Raw genomic sequence first — 16,425 nt, 5'->3', positions numbered from 1 at the left:
TACCTCTGTGTCTTCGTGTGGAGCCTTCTCATTTATTGGAAGCTGTTATGCTCTGAAGTACCCATTTCTATTAATTATATGCCTGTTAACTTATTTTGGCCTACTTATCATTTAAAGCAGCGGTTGCCAACCGGTGGTCCGCAGACCACTGGTGTTCCATGAGGTCCGAAAGATTGGTGACCGCTGGTTTAAGGAAACCTTTGGAGCAGCGGTCGCCAACTGGTGGCCCCGTGGACCACTGGTGGTCATGAGGTCTAAAAGGTTGGCAACCGCTGATTTAAAACATCTTTTGCCTTTTTCACTCTACCTGTATTTTATACATTTTATATTAACATCCTCTCCCCATTTCACTTTTCCTGTCCTATGGAAATTATTTAATTAGTTTTTATTAGATAATTTATATGGTTTGAGGCCAAAAGGTACAGGTTTTACAGTGAGAAGTATTTTTTCTTCCCATCTTTGTTCCCTAATCACCCTGACCTCTCGGTGTAGATAACAAGTATTTACAGTTACTGGTGACTCCTTCCAGAGATACTCTGTACAATAAGTAAATTAATGCATACATTCCCTCTTAACCCTTTTAGAAAATATATTATGGTATCATATTAATGTATGCTGTTTTTCATTTTTTTAAAAATTCATAATTTGGGAGATCATTCCATGTCAGCATATAAAGTACTCCCTCATTTTTTTATGGTCTCTTGTCAGCTCTGCCTTGATCTGAAATTTTAGACACCTGAATGGTCTTCTGGGCTGCTGAGGTATTTCTTCTGGGAATTCTTCTTTTTAAAATTAATATAGTATTTACCTGATAGGTTATATACAAATAATCTCAGGTTTTTTTTCTTCATGTATAGAAAACCTAATTGTTATAATTAAACATGCTATTAAAATCTTAATATAATGAAATTATTTTTATCTTTATAGTTTGAATCAGCTTGGGTATTGACAAATATTGCTTCAGGAAATTCTCATCAGACCCGGATTGTAATTCAGGCAGGAGCTGTGCCTATCTTCATAGAGTTGCTCAGCTCAGAGTTTGAAGATGTCCAGGAGCAGGTAAAAAAATGAAACAGATAAAGAGAAGTAGGTGAAAGAATACAATTTTCTTATATTTAGGGCCTGTTTTACCACTTGGCCATGACAATCTATGGTTCATTACAGGGAACATTCTAGAAATCTAAATTTACCAAAATAAAAAATTTCATAGTGAATATAGGTAGAATTTCTCCTAGAAACAAAACCATTTTCCTTCTAATCCTGAATTTCTTTAATCCATATATATATATATATATATATATATATATACACACACACACACACACACACACACACACATATATACTTTTTAGATCACTTATTGAACTTTTTTTTTATAGTAATCTAGTGTTGATTGAAATAACAGGTCTTTGCCATTTTTGTGCACAAAAGACCTAGGAAACATGAATTTTTTTATTACTGCCAACTTTATCAAATTCATAAATATAAAAAACTAAATGAGAATGATTTTCTTCTGCAGTTTTATTGAGGTATAATTGACATAATAAACTGCATATATTTAAATACGTTTTGACGTGTGTGTGTGTGTGTGTGTGTGTGTGTGTATCCATGAAACCATTATGATAATCAAGAAAGTTGATATATCCATCACCTGTCCAAAAGTTTTCTGTATTTTGGTTGTTCTTAAATTTTGGTTTACTGTTTTCTTTTGCAAGCAAGCTTAAAATACATTTTTAACCAGCTGAGTAAGCCATAGACATCACTGCTCTATACCAAGAGCTGTGTGGAATGTTACTTAGGGGTGGGTTCCTGAAAGGTAAAGAATACATGTAAGAACTGTTTCCTTTCTTTACAAAGTTTACCACCTTGAGTGTTCACATGCACACTTTCATAATATTACTAGAAGGCCGTTGCACAAAGATTCGTGCAATAGGCCTTCCTTCCCCTGGCTGCTGGCACTGGTTTTCCTCGGGCACCCGGGACCCAGGCCTTTGGTCCGGCTGCAGTGGAGAAGCCAAGCCTCTTCAGTCTTCACTCTGGCTGGAGCCTTCAGTCTTCGCTCTGTGCCTGTGTATGCAAATTAACCACCATCTTTGTTGGGTTAATTTGCATAGTTGCTCTGATTGGCTGGTGGGTGTAGTGGAGTGACACCAATTTGCATGTTTCTCTTTTATTAGTGTAGATTGATCTTCTTTCCCCAATTCCACAACTATTTCATCTGACTCCTTGATGTATAATATATGTAGATTAACTACAGTATAATTTTGTAGAGTTACTGTGATTTGTTGACTTTTAAAAAAAGAATTATAAGAGAATAAAAATATACAACCTGTCATTAATGAATGATTTTTCACAGGCAGTCTGGGCTCTTGGCAACATTGCTGGAGATAGTACCATGTGCAGGGACTATGTCTTAGATTGCAACATTCTTCCCCCTCTTTTGCAGTAAGTTTCTTTTTCTTTAAGTAATAAAAATATGGGATGTTCTTCAGAATGCTAATGCATCTTTGGAAATCATTTTGGATTTTTCTGTGATTTTTGTTGTTGTTGTTGTCTAGACATTTACTGACTTATTCAGATAATTTCTTCAGGTATCTGAAGAAATTCCAGTCCCAAAATTCTGAATTATTTGGTTAGAATTAAGCTATAGGTCTGGAAAAAATGGTTTAGTATTTATATTATGCCATCACAAAATTAATATTCATTATATTGTTTACCATTGTATCATCATACTTATAGGTTATTTTCAAAGCAAAACCGCCTGACTATGACCCGGAATGCTGTGTGGGCTTTGTCTAATCTCTGTAGAGGGAAAAGTCCACCTCCAGAATTTGCAAAGGTAAGGATTATACTTGTGGGAAATTGGCAGAAAAATTACAATTAAAAGAGTGAGCAACCAATATTAGTATGAAAGGAAAGAAATAATAAAATTCTAACACTAAGTTTTATCAAAACAGTATCTGTTTCTAGAGAAATGGTTTTTTTGTTTGTTTTTGTTTTAATTTGGGATAAGTTTTCACTGCCTGTAAAAAGCTCTGAATTAATCCTTAAAGCTAGCATTTTTTGTTCATAACAAAGTATCTAAAATACAGAATTTCCTATCTTAACACTTGTGGAAGTTCCTTTACCTCTTTGGTCTGCAATGAGTGTATTTTGACAAGGAATCTCTCAGAATTGGTGTATATTAAACTTTGCTCTCTGAAATTATTTTCCTTGGGCTCTCACTGCCTCATTAAAGTAAACTACAAGGCCACCGACAGCTTTCCAAAGATGGACATGCCACTTGACCACTTACTACTCCATCTCTAGAAGTGCTGCTAGTCACTCCAGAAGTCAACAAGTGTGTGTCTGGTTGCTTTCTGGAGTTTCTCACCTCACTTCTTCGTTTTATTCTGTGAATTTTATAATCATACCATCCTCCCTTTGCAGGTTTCCCCCTGTCTGAATGTGCTTTCCTGGTTGCTATTTGTCAGTGACACTGATGTACTGGCTGATGCCTGCTGGGCCCTCTCGTATCTATCTGATGGACCTAATGATAAAATTCAAGCAGTTATTGATGCAGGGGTGTGTAGAAGACTTGTGGAGTTGCTGATGTAAGTTATCTTGAAGGAAGTGTATCTGCTTTTTTTCTGTCCCAATATTAATTGCTGAACTCAAATATTCATTATATTGACTTACTATGCTTTGGGCTTCTGTCTTTTGTAATTGTTTATATTGATGTCAAGTTTGTTTGTTTGTTTGTTTTGAGACTTATAAAGAACCTCTCACTTTTCTGCTGTTAGCATTCCTTCAGGAACATTTAATAAACTGATGTATGTAATTTCAGCTCATGTTCACTGGATAGTGAAAGGCAAATTGCCACTAAAAATAGTCATTCCTTATCTTTCTGTCTGCTTTAGAGCTTATTCTAGACTGGTGTCATCCTTTGAATTTTAATTTGCTAAATCTCTTTGTGATGCCTTTGATTTATGGAGTGGAAGATTTACTGACAACATAAATAAAGACTGCATTACTCAAATTTTTAGAAATAAAGAAAAAAGTTAGAGTGATAAAATAATGGGGAAATAATACACAATTATAAACCGCATGAAATTTTAATTCAAGTAAGTACAAAGTCAATGCAAGGAGACACTGCTCCAAACATGACACGTGAAATGAATTAGATCAGTGTAATGTACACAATGCCAAACTCTGGGATTATAGCTGGTTGCAGAGTGGGTGCAGATCAGCAGCAAAATGCTATTGTGAATTAAAAGCAATCTGATGCTCTAGGGGTCAGAAGTACAGCATTTAAAATCTGGGAAGTAATCTATTGTACTCTTTAGTCATTAGATTACATATTTAATCATCCAATCTTTTTTTTTGTTTGTTTGTTTTTGTTTTATATATATTTTATTGATTTTTCACAGAGAAGAAGGGAGAGGGATAGAGAGTTAGAAACATTGATGAGAGAGATCGGTCAGCTGCCTCTTGCGCGCCCCCCACTGGGGATGTGCCCGCAACCAGGGTACATGCCCCTGACCAGAATCGAACCTGGGACCTTTCAGTCCGCAGGCCGACGCTCTATCCACTGAGCCAAACCGGTTCGGCAATCATCCAATCTTAAATGAAGGAACTGTCATAGTTTTGAGAAGAGTGATCAATCTTATTAAAAGGGAGAAAAAATATGATTTTGAAGGAAAATTAAAGGATATTAACTTACTTAGCCTGAAATAAAGATTTAATATTTGTTTTCAATTATATAAAGCTTGTGTGGAAGGGTATGTCAGGAGTGGTGTAGAGAGGAAATGAAGACTATGACAAACAATGAGAGGGAAAACTTCGATTCCCAGTGATGGGATACCTGGGAAATATTATTAGGAAAGATTGTAGTTTCTTATCCAAAAATACTAAATAAACGGAGAATCAGCTTTTCTAGGGGACAGCAAACATTCTGTCGTCATGATAGGGTTCCCTTAATAACCACCATCAGTATCTTTCTATCACATGTTACTTAGTTTATATTTCAGCCCTAAGGAAAAGAAACTAAGGATAGAATTGTTAGAAATAACATTTCTTTTTATGGTTGCAGGCATAATGATTACAAAGTGGTTTCTCCTGCTTTGCGGGCCGTGGGAAACATTGTCACAGGGGATGATATTCAGACACAGGTATGAATATGTGACAACTGTTTTTTTCCTTCAAAAATAGTACATTGAACTCCATGATTAAGTTTGTATTATACTATTAAATTCCATATTATTGGAGAAAATTAATACTTTGTTTCATTAATGTTTGTTAAAAATTAGGCAAGTAAAACAAACAAAAAATTAGGCAACTACTTTCACTACCTTCGTTATCTCTGTTTTGACGTGGTGCTTGTAGAAATTTTGGGTCCCCTGTGATTTAACTTAACCTTTGGTCAGGCAGGTTTCTTTCCTACTACTCCTACTTGAAATGGTCTTGTGAGCATATGAAGCTTTCAGTAGCATCTTTTCTCTGTCTCTGTCATCTTTATCTCATCATCTCTGATAATTTTCTTCTTTGTACATGGTCAATAAGTCTCCTGTGTCAGGAGGATTCTTCCCTCCTATCTCCTCATGTCACTCCATTCAGCTTCTATATCCAGATCCATTACTCACAGTGGATTGGCTAGCCATTTTCCTTCTTGATCTCTCAGGTATATTGGCACATTGCGGTCATCTTTAAATTATCTTTTTAAGCTGTTGTGGTGTTGAAGTATTTTGGTCTCCTGCCTCATTGATTATTTCCCTTTAGTGAGCTCTTTTTTCTGTTTCTTCTTTTTTGTGGGAATTCTCCAGGAGATAATCCTTCAGCCTCATTCACTGATCTTTTTATAAATTCAGCCATCACTTTGAGGATTAGGTTTTGGCCTTACCTTGCTTTTTCTTAACCACCATTTACTTTCAACAGACATTTAATGTCTTTACTTTTCTAATCTTTAAAATTAAGGAAGATTGAGTTTGTTCTCAGAGGTGTCTTCAAACTCTCATATGTTCTTTAAATTTATTCTATCCACTAAGGAACTCATTGTTTTCCCTTATATATTTGGGCCTCTGCTTATTTATGTTCCCCGTTTCAGTGAATGGCACCGACAGTTACCTGAGGCAAAAACCTGGACATCAGTTTGATTCTTCTTCCCTACTCTCATCAGTCTCTTAACTCTGTTATTCCATCTCTACTTATCTCTTGTAATGCTTAGTTCAGACATTTATTGTACCATTCCCATGTTACTAGAAGGATGCTTGTAAAACACAAATTTGATCATGTATCTTTTACTTACAATCTTTTTATGGCCCTCTATTGTCCTTCGATGATGTTTAAGATAATTTAAAATCTGGCAGCTGTATCACAGGGCTGGAGTGGCTCAGTGATTGAACGTTGACCCATGAACCAGGAGATCTCCAGTTCAGTTCCTATTAAGGGCACATGCCTGGGTTGCTGGCTAGATTCCTGGTGGGAGGCATGCAGGAGACAGCCAATCGATGTTTCTTCTCTCATCAATGTTTCTATCTCTATCCCTTACTCTCTCTCTAAAATCAATAATTAAAACATATTTAAAAGTAAAAATAAAATCGGGTAACTATATAATGGAATGCTATGCAACAGAAGGAAGGGGCTTTTAATCATTGATATAGAAAGCTCTCCAGGTTACTATAATAATAAAAGCATAATATGCTAAGTAGACCAGGTGACCTTCTGGATGAAGCCACAGCGACGGGGGCCGAGGCAGAGGCAGCCACCACTCGGGGCAGGGGCCAGGCCCCTTGCACGAATTTTGTGCATCGGGCCTCTAGTATTGTTTATAAAGAAAAACAAGGTGGCTGTGGAGCAATGGCAGTGCCTCAGTGCCAAGGGAGTGGCTTGTTAGCCAAGCTGCTGGCTCAGGATACAACTCAAGCCTCCTGTCCTGGCCCCTGATCCAGAGGCCTTAAGGAGAAGGGGAAGCAAATTCTCAAGGAAATAGATCAGTATTATTAGAAGTCTAAATGGGAGACAGACAGAATCCAGAAGAGGAAAATGCTGCACTGCATTCAGAGAGCCCTGATTCAAGAAGATCTAGATCAGTGGTTCTCAATCTTCGGGCCCTTTAAATATAGTTCCTCATGTAGTGACCCAACCATAAAATTATTTTCGTTGCTATTTCATAACTGTAATTTCCTACTGTTATGAATCGTAATGTAAATATCTGATATGCAGGATGGTCTTAGGCGACCCCTGTGAAAGGGTCTTTCGACCGCCAAAGGGGTCGCGACCCACAGGTTGAGACTGCTGATCTAGATTATGAGTCAGATGGTAGAATGGTGGAGAACTGGACCAGGCAGGTGGGCAGTCACATGGAACCCTTTGAGGCACACCAAAAGGTCAGTGACTCCATTGGCCACAGTGGCAAAGCCAGCCAGGATAAGTACAAGAATGAGACAATCACACAGGCAGAAAAGTTCAATAATAAGAGGTCCTGGCAGCAGGACAACAATGTGAATCGGGAGAATGCAGTTAATAATCATGACCATGATGACATCACCTCAAGAACACCCAAGGATGCCCTGGACGGTTTGGCTCAGTGGATAGAGTGTTGGCCTGTGGACCTAAGGGTCCCGGGTTCGATTCCGGTCAAGGGCATGTGCCTTAGGTTGCGGGCACATCCCCAGTGGGGAGTGTGCAGGAGGCAGCTGATCGGTGTTTCTCTCTCATCGATGTTTCTGACTCTATACCTCTCCCTTCCTCTCTGTTAAAAATCAATAAAATATATTAAAAAAAAAAAAAAAAAAGAACGCCCAAGAGAAGAACGCAAAGGCCTCCAAGAGAAGAAATGCTTCAAGGCCAAAGCAGAGAGGGAAGTATACCCTATAGACCTTCCCATTCAACCAGACTAGCCCACTTACTCTCTGTGCAAAAAGTTCTCCTATGGAGAAATGATTGATGAATGCCCCAGTGATCAGTTCCACTTCCCCTGTGTAGGACTGAATCATAAACCACAGAGCAAGTGTATTGTCCCAAATGTCAAGGGGAGAATGAGAAAACCACAGACAAAGCCCTGGAGAAATCCAGAAAGGAAAGGGTTTATAACAGGTAGGTAGTGGACCTTGCTAAACAGTGAGTAGAACTAAGCTAGTATATTTGTTACATCGCCACCTTTGGTGAGGTGCAAAGACTGTACAATGTGTGTGTGTGGGTGGGTGTGTATATATTTTTATTGATTTCAGAGAGGAAGGGAGAGGGAGAGATAGAAACATCAATGATGAGAGAGAATCATTGATTGGCTGCCTCCTGCACGTCCCCTACTGGGGATCTAGCCCGCAACCCAGGCATATACCTTTGACTGGAATGGAACATGAGACCCTTCAGTCCACAGGCCAACAGCTCTATCCACTGAGCCAAACCAGCTAGGCTACAATGTATATTTTTAAAGAATGTTATAAAAGGAGCCTTTTGTGTGTGTGTGTGTAGATGTCATTGATTCTCTGCCTTTTGTTTTCATTGATACACATGTGTAATAAGAAAGTGGTCTGTGGGTCAACATTTCAGAAACTGCAAATATAGGTTTGAATTAAACACTCAAAAAACAAAACAAAAAACCAACCAAACAAACCAAGGGGCAGAATAATGTGTAAAAAGGGGCATACTGAGGAAAGGGGAAAAAAAAACCAGTATACTCAGTATACTATATGTTTTATTATGTTTGCATAAAATTTCTCTGGAAGGATACATAGGAAACTAATAATATTGGTTGTCTGTAGAGAACTGGATGTCTGGGATACTGGAATGGAAAGGAGGCTTTCAAGTATATTGTCCTTTGTACTTTGTGTATTTGTAACCGTTTCAGTGTATTTGCTAAGTTTCTATGTTCCCATTCCCACATCAAATTTTATATACTCTTGCTGTTTTTTTTTTCCGCTATGACCACACTCAGCTCTGAGCCTTAACACATGCTTTCTTCCTTCTGCATGGAATATATCTCTACCCCCCATTCCTGCTATGATCACTACCTCACATGTATCCACACTCTGCCCTGTCTTCTCATCTTCAGGTCTTGTTATGACAAAACACTGTTTTCTCTGAGAAGCCTTGTTTGCTGTCATACTCTTAAGTTACTGCTCCTTCTTTGTTTCATCCATCATGGCACTTATCACACTGTTATAAGTAATTACCACTGTATTATAGCTGTTTAATCACTGATTATAAGCTTCTAGAGGGGAATCTGTGTCAATCTTGTTCATTTTTATGTCTCTGTAATCTAATAGTTCCTGACACAATGTGTAGGAACTAAAAAAAATATTTATTGAATGAAGTTCTGAATCTATACATCTAATTCTGACTTTCTCTTAAGTTTCAGTCCCATATATCCAGTAGCCTGTTAGATATTTCTGCTTGCATGTCTCACATTTGTCTCTTACAATGTATGTTCTTTTCCCACAAAGCATGTTCCAAATCTTGATTTTTTCCATTGCAATTAAAGATACAACTCTTCATCCACACTTGAAACTTTGCAGTCATATTTGATGTCTCTATATCTCTCACACTTTGTATAGTAGGTCACCAGGTCTTGTTGATTCTTACTGTTCTGATTCATGTCTTATCTTAGTGTTGCCAGATCCACATCCTATCATCTTATTTTGGTTTCCTTTATTTTTTTACACAAAGGTTGTTGCTGTACCCACCTGATTTATCTTCCTACTCTCCTAAGCATTTATCCCCCTCAGTTTATTCTAATAACAGCTTAACCTTTCTTAAAATAACCTTGTTCACATTATTTATTTTCCTCTTAGAAACAAGGTTCACCCTAGCTGTGTTGGCTCAGGGGATAGAGCGTCAGCCTGCAGACTAAAGGGTCCCAGGTTCGATTCTGGTCAAGGGCACATGCCTGGGTTGCGGGCTCGATCCCCAGGAGGGAACATGCAGGAGGCAGCCAATCAGTGATTTTCTCTCATCATTGATGTTTCTATCTCTCTTCCTTCCTCTCTGAAATCAACAAAGATATATTTTTTTAAAAAATAAACTACAGGAAAACTTTAAAAAAAACCAACAAGCTCCTTTAATGCCTATGACAGTGGTCAGCAAACTGCAGCTCGCGAGCCACATGCAGCTCTTTGGCCCCTTGAATGTGGCTCTTCCACAAAATACCAACTTCTGCACATGGGCCACGAAGTTTCAATCGCACTGTATGTGCACGCCCGCATGTGGTATTTTGTGGAAGAGCCACATTCAAGGGGCCAAAGAGTCGCATGTGGCTCATGAGCCGCAGTTTGCCGACCACTGGCCTATGAGATAAAGAACTTTGAAAGACTTTAAGGAATTTGTACTTCAGAATTTTAGTCTCATTTTTCTTTTTGGCCTACTGTTAATTTTGGTCTATTTTCTTATTTTGGTACTTGTGGTAGCCGATCTCAGCATTTTCTCATTTCTTTTTTTAATATGTTTTTATTGATTTAAGAGAGAGGAAGAGAGGGAGATAGAAACATCAATGATGAGAATCATCAATTGGCTTCCCTCTGCATACCCCTTACTGGGGATCAAGCCTGCAACCCAGCCATGTGCCTGACTGGGAATCGAAACTGACCTGGTTCCTGGGTCAGCGTGCATTTTCTCAGTTTCTTTTTTTTTAAAGGTCTCAAACATTTATTATTGAACCAACCGACTACTGCAGAAATAAAAAAATTAGCAGAGCAAAATCATGAGTCCATTAACTTTTCAATTAAAATGCCCCAACTGTCCAGACAGTAGCGATCTTTTCAATCATTTAAAGATGTAGGAAACCTGGGAACAGCATAAATATGTGAGTCATCTCTCATGTGTGATTCCTCATAGACCCAGTTTGGTTCTTCTCCAATGTCTCTTCTTCGAGTTGTACCTCATTTTATTACCAGTTTTCATCTGAATCCATTGGGGAATGGGCCAGTTGTGCTTTTATTTCTTGGCCAGGAACTTCTTGAACCTGAAAGTCTTGTCAGAAGACATGGTGAAGGAGAAGCTAACGCATTCACCTCGATGGTGGAGAAATAGCTCATTTTCTCATTTTTAACCTACATTTGGGGGTCCTTTCTCTGCTTTTGAAATCTTACCCCTACTCCCTATGAAGTCTTTTTCTGACAACTCTTCCCCAAGTATTATGTTTAACTTCTGATGTGTTTATTTTACAGACCACGTATTTTGATGTTTTAAAAGTTGCTTTGTGACATTTTTTATACTGTTATTTAGAAAGGCTGTATTTGTTTAAAGTTTTTTTTTTTTGAGCTACATTAATTTAATAGGCAAAAAAGACTTCCTTTTAATTTGCATTTCTGTCATTACTTGTGAGATAATTTTCTATTAAATTTTAGTTTCTCACCAATTTACATATTAAAGATAGCAACCCACTTATCTGTTGCATTTTCCTATTTTTTCATTGTTTTTATGCTTGAAAAGTCCTTCACTATCCCAAACCAGCTATTTACTGAGATTTTCTTCTGTTTTATGATTTCTCTTTTATATTCATTAAACCAGCTGCAAAATTTATTTTTATAACTAGGGTTAAGAACTGATTTTTTAAGAAACACTTTCAACTCCTTTATTCTAGTACCAACTATTAAATAAGACCACCAGTTATTGTGGGAGGAAAGGATTAACTTTATTATATACTTAATTCTTTATAAATATCTGCATTTGCTTTTGGACTTGTTATCTATTCTGTTGTTCAGTGGTTGATTCTTGAGCCAGCCACCTATTATTTTAATCATGACAACTTTATGATTTTAGTTTTGGTAGAGTAGCTCTCCTTCATTTCTTATCTCCCTCACCCTTGTAAGCTGTTTGGTAGCTGGGGACATACTCTTTTTATCTTTGTATCTTATAGTGCTTCATTAAGTATGTATTGGTTCATTGACTACCAATTAGAGGGTTATCAGAGGACTTAAAATTCTGAGACCACTTCTTAATTTTTGGCCGCTTGATACAGTACCCATTCAAAGGCATTTTAATATGCTGTAGGGATAGGAAAGTAACTAAGACATTATTATATCTTACTAAGTATGGTTTTAGTAGTTGACAATGTGTACAATGAAACTGCTTTGATGATCTTAGAAACTAATTCTTACTAGCAGTGAATACTTTTTTACATATATAAAGTTATTTGTTTCTAAAATTTCAAGGGGAAACATTAAGTTATTTCTTTGCCTTTTTCCTAAAATAAAGTTTTTGAGTTAAAGATTTACTTATATTTGTTTGCATCAATAAGTAAAATTTTCAAACTTCTCATTTTAGGTAATTTTGAATTGCTCTGCTCTGCAGAGTTTATTGCATTTGCTGAGTAGCCCAAAGGAATCTATCAAAAAGGAAGCATGTTGGACAATATCTAATATCACAGCAGGAAATAGGGCCCAGATCCAGGTAATTTTATACATAGCATCTGTATTTTTTTGCATATTTTTATGGATAAATAAGGTGTTTTTTTTTTCTGTCAGTCTTTAAAGTATATATTTTTTCTATTGCCTTGGAGGCCACTTACTGCCAACATAGTTCTCTTATTTAGTCAGTCTGCATCTTACTTTTTTAAAAACCCTACTTTGAAGAAGATAAGTCTTTTGAACTTACACTTGGGCCTTGGTATTTCCCTTTGCCTTTAATATTTGATGATTTTCCAAGATAGTGTAATAGTGTCTTGTATTCTTGCAGTTTTGTTGGACTTTATGCTAAGCAGGTTAACTTCACTCTTGCCAAGTAAAATACTTATTTTCTGTTGGACTCATACATTAGATTGCTTTAATTTTTCATGAACCTTTGGGGACCCATTTTTCTCTAGCTGATTATCTGCCCTTTTATTCTTACACTAAGGGCCCAGTGCACGAATTTGTGCACCTTCAAAGGAACTGTGGGCTGCAATGCTGCTGTGGGCACAGGGGTGGGTGTTGGCCCTCCCACCGCAGTCCCCTGTCCCCTGTCTGCCAGCTGCCCCATTCCTGCTGCTGCTGCTCCCACACACTGACAGAACTGGCCCAGCTCGCACCCGCTGACAGCGCAGAGTGATTGGGGCTGGCGCCAGCAGCAGTGCAAACAGTGGATGCTGCCCTGATTGCCCCTCAGGAGCAAGGGGAGGTAGAGAAGCCCTCAGGGGCAATCAGGGCTGGCAGCAGGTGTGAGCGGCAGCTCCGGCGCTGGCTGCCGGGACCGATCGCCCCTCAGGAGCAGGGGGATGTGGAGAAGCCCTGAGGGGCAATTGGGGCTGGCAGCTGTCGCTGGCACCACTGATGGCGCCGAGCGATCAGGCTGGTGCTGAGTGGGGCCGGCACTGGCAGCAGGTGCGAGCACCGGGCAGGACCACGGCGCACAGAAACAAAGAATTTTCAGTAACCACCAGAGGCTCACCCCAATGACAGTGACCGGCACCCCGCCTTGGTCTGGTGCCCCTGCTCACCTGCTCCACCATCCTGCTGCAGCCAACACCCACCATGTTCCATGCACGCCCTCTGGTGGTCAGCACACGTCATAGTGACTGGTTGTTCCGCCGTTTGGTCTATTTGCATATTAGGGTTTTTTATATATATATATATATATATATATATATATATATATATATATATATATATATATATATCAGTGGGAGAATAACCCAAGTGGAAGATTAGCAGTGGTCCAAATGGTCCAACATAGGCCATGAGAAAGGCTGGAACAATGGGTTGAAAAACAACTTAGGTGATTTTGAGCTGAGTGGAATTGTAGAGGTCGTCTAATCCAGCATTCTTGTTTATAGATGAAACTGAGACTCAGAGAAATAAAATTATTTTCTACAGGGCATCTCGAGTAAATGACAGAACCAAGATTAAGTGTCTTTCTGCTAAACTTTGCTTACTGCTTTCATTGGTATAATAGATAAAGTTCTCATCCAGGAAAGCATGGGTTAGGTTAATCATCCCTTAACAGAATTCTATCGTAGACTGACATTGGTAGCTATTGCAGTTCATAGCTTACATACGAGGTGATTTTAACTGCAGTTGATTGCTTGCTGTGCACCAGACTGTTATGTAGAACTCAAGTTTTTTTTTATTAGAAAATGATATGAACCAATTTAGGTACTTGAGCTAAGGAGAAACATGAAGAAAATAATTTGAGGAAGACTACTTTAGTGTTAGTAGGTGAGAGGGACTGAGTAAAAGTACTCTGTCCAACTAAAGGCTTTTCTGGTAATCTGGATTGAGGTGGTGGCTTGGACCAGAATGGTGGCAGTGCTAAAGGAAAGGAAAGGATGGACCTAGAGCACTTTAAATTGAAAATGTAAAAGATGTGGTGACTGATTGAAGTTAGAATAAATAAATACAAAGAGAGCCTTTGTGAATTTGACAAATTTGAAAGGAAACCTGGTATAGAGGGCAGATGATGTGTTTGAGGCGATTAGCAGATCTAAAGTAAGCTGTTGGCCATCCTGGGCTGGGGCTCCAGTGAGAAGGGAGTCACAACCAGAGTTACAACACACAAGTCAGGGTGGATGCTATGAGAGAAATGAGAATAGCAGAGGAACAAAGAATTGAACTTTTATTGTGGGTGGACCAAGACAGGATAATAAAAGAGAAAACTCAGAGGTAAAACTAGATTACAAGGTCACAGACTCCAGAGAGGGTGCTATTGATATCAAGTATGGCCAAAAGGTTAAGGATAATGAGGACTTAACTCCTTCCTATTTATTTTTAACAGGGGGAGGGATGCCATTAGTGAAACCACCTGAAAAGTTATAATTAGTATTATGAACACTTTTTTAAAAAACACGTTTTTATTGATTTTAGAGAGGGAAGAAGGGAGGGAGAGAGAAATATCGATCGGCTGCCTCAGGCATGCCTCCTACTGTGGTTTGAGCCCAAAAACCCAGGCATGTGCCTTTACTGGAAATTGAACCCAAGACTTCTTGGTGCATGGTATGATGCTCAACCAACTGAGCTACAGCAGCCAGGGCATATCATGAACACTTTTATAAATTTTTGTTTATTATTTGTCAATTGCAGTTGACATTTAATATTTTATATTAGTTTCACGTGTACACATAATGGTTAGACATTACAAATCTTATAATTTTCCTTCCCATTTAATTTTTCTTTAATTTCAGACTGTGATAGATGGCAACATTTTCCCAGCCCTCATTAGTATATTACAAACTGCTGAGTTTCGAACAAGGAAAGAAGCTGCTTGGGCCATTACAAATGCAACTTCTGGAGGATCAGCTGAACAGATCAAGTAAGTACTAGCCAGGTAGCATCTTATAAATTAAAGGAAAAATTTTCTCTACCATTTAAGAATGCTAATTCTAGCCTCCTGGAACATTATTCTGTTTCATAATTAGACACAAATAGATGTTTTCCCTATACCTTTCCCTTACCTTCTTGCAGACAAATTCTGGGATGTGAGATGTACGGCAAAGTTGAGGTTTGAAGCAGAAATAATTATAGGGGTGGCTTCAGCTCACTCTGGAGCTGCTTGGTCAGAAATATCTTGAGTAGTCTAGAAGGTTACATGTAGAATCCGTAGAGTCCAACTTTAATAGTTAACTCTTGCTCTTTCTAGTTTAAATGGTTTAATTGGACCAGACTTGAAAGAGAGGTATATCTTAGGGTAAAGTCCCAAATTCAGTGGAGGCAAGTGTCTCCTAAAGTACTATAGTATTCAGTAAAGAGAGAGAGAGAGATCTGTATCAGCTTGAGGCTCAAATGGCCCCTTGGGTAGTAGCAGCTTATAATCTTTTTTTTTTTTTTTAATATATATTTTATTGATTTTTTACAGAGAGGAAGAGAGAGAGATAGAGAGTTAGAAACATTGATGAGAGAGAAACATCGATCAGCCACCTCCTGCACACCTCCCACTGGGGATGTGCCTGCAACCAACATACATGCCCTTGACCGGAATCGAGCCTGGGACCTTTCAGTCCGCAGGCTGACGCTCTATCCACTGAGCCAAACCGATTACGGCAGCAGCTTATAATCTTAACACGTTAAGCGCCCAGCCTGTTTTGTCTTCCGGATGGAAAGTATAGTGTCAGTCACTGGTGACTGACTGGGCGCTTAACGTGTTAACTAGAGGCCTGGTGCACGAAATTCGTGCATGGGTGGGGTCCTTAGGCCTGGTCAGTGATCAGAGCTGATCAGGTTTCCCGCCTTCCTGCCTCCTCCTTCCCCCACTCCCTCAGCACCCTGCCACCACCGCTGGTTGCCAGCCATGTTCCACACCGTCCCCTGGTGGTCAGCACACATCATAGTGAGTGATCGAACTCCTGGTCTCCCAGTCGAACTCCTGAAGGGACAATTTGCATATTAGCCTTTTATTATATAGGACTAGAGGCCCGGTGCACAAAATTCATCCCTGGGGGGTGGTCCCCTTAGCCCAGCCTGCACCCTCTCCAATCCGGGACCCCTCAGGGGATGTCCGACTGCCGGTTTAGGCCCAATACCAGGGATCGGGCCTAAACCA

General features: G+C 38.9%; 1 protein-coding gene and 1 pseudogene across 1 annotated transcript in view; one reads left to right on the top strand and one right to left on the bottom strand.

Annotated features, from left to right (window-relative positions):
- Window positions 1-16,425, top strand: part of KPNA1 (karyopherin subunit alpha 1) — a 76,915-nt gene that overhangs the window by 52,169 nt on the left and 8,321 nt on the right. Inside the window, exons 6-12 of the mRNA XM_006090956.3 lie at window positions 928-1,059; window positions 2,357-2,445; window positions 2,740-2,839; window positions 3,430-3,593; window positions 5,072-5,150; window positions 12,241-12,366; window positions 15,071-15,198. Coding sequence (XP_006091018.1) covers window positions 928-1,059; window positions 2,357-2,445; window positions 2,740-2,839; window positions 3,430-3,593; window positions 5,072-5,150; window positions 12,241-12,366; window positions 15,071-15,198 — 818 coding nt within the window. The remainder of the gene's footprint in view (window positions 1-927; window positions 1,060-2,356; window positions 2,446-2,739; window positions 2,840-3,429; window positions 3,594-5,071; window positions 5,151-12,240; window positions 12,367-15,070; window positions 15,199-16,425) is intronic.
- LOC106697582 lies at window positions 10,705-10,959 on the bottom strand (annotated as a pseudogene).

This window comes from Myotis lucifugus, unplaced genomic scaffold, assembly GCF_000147115.1.
Source record: "Myotis lucifugus unplaced genomic scaffold, Myoluc2.0 scaffold_84, whole genome shotgun sequence".
NCBI classification, from domain to species: domain Eukaryota; kingdom Metazoa; phylum Chordata; class Mammalia; order Chiroptera; family Vespertilionidae; genus Myotis; species Myotis lucifugus.
This window is presented reverse-complemented; position numbering and strand designations above follow the sequence as displayed.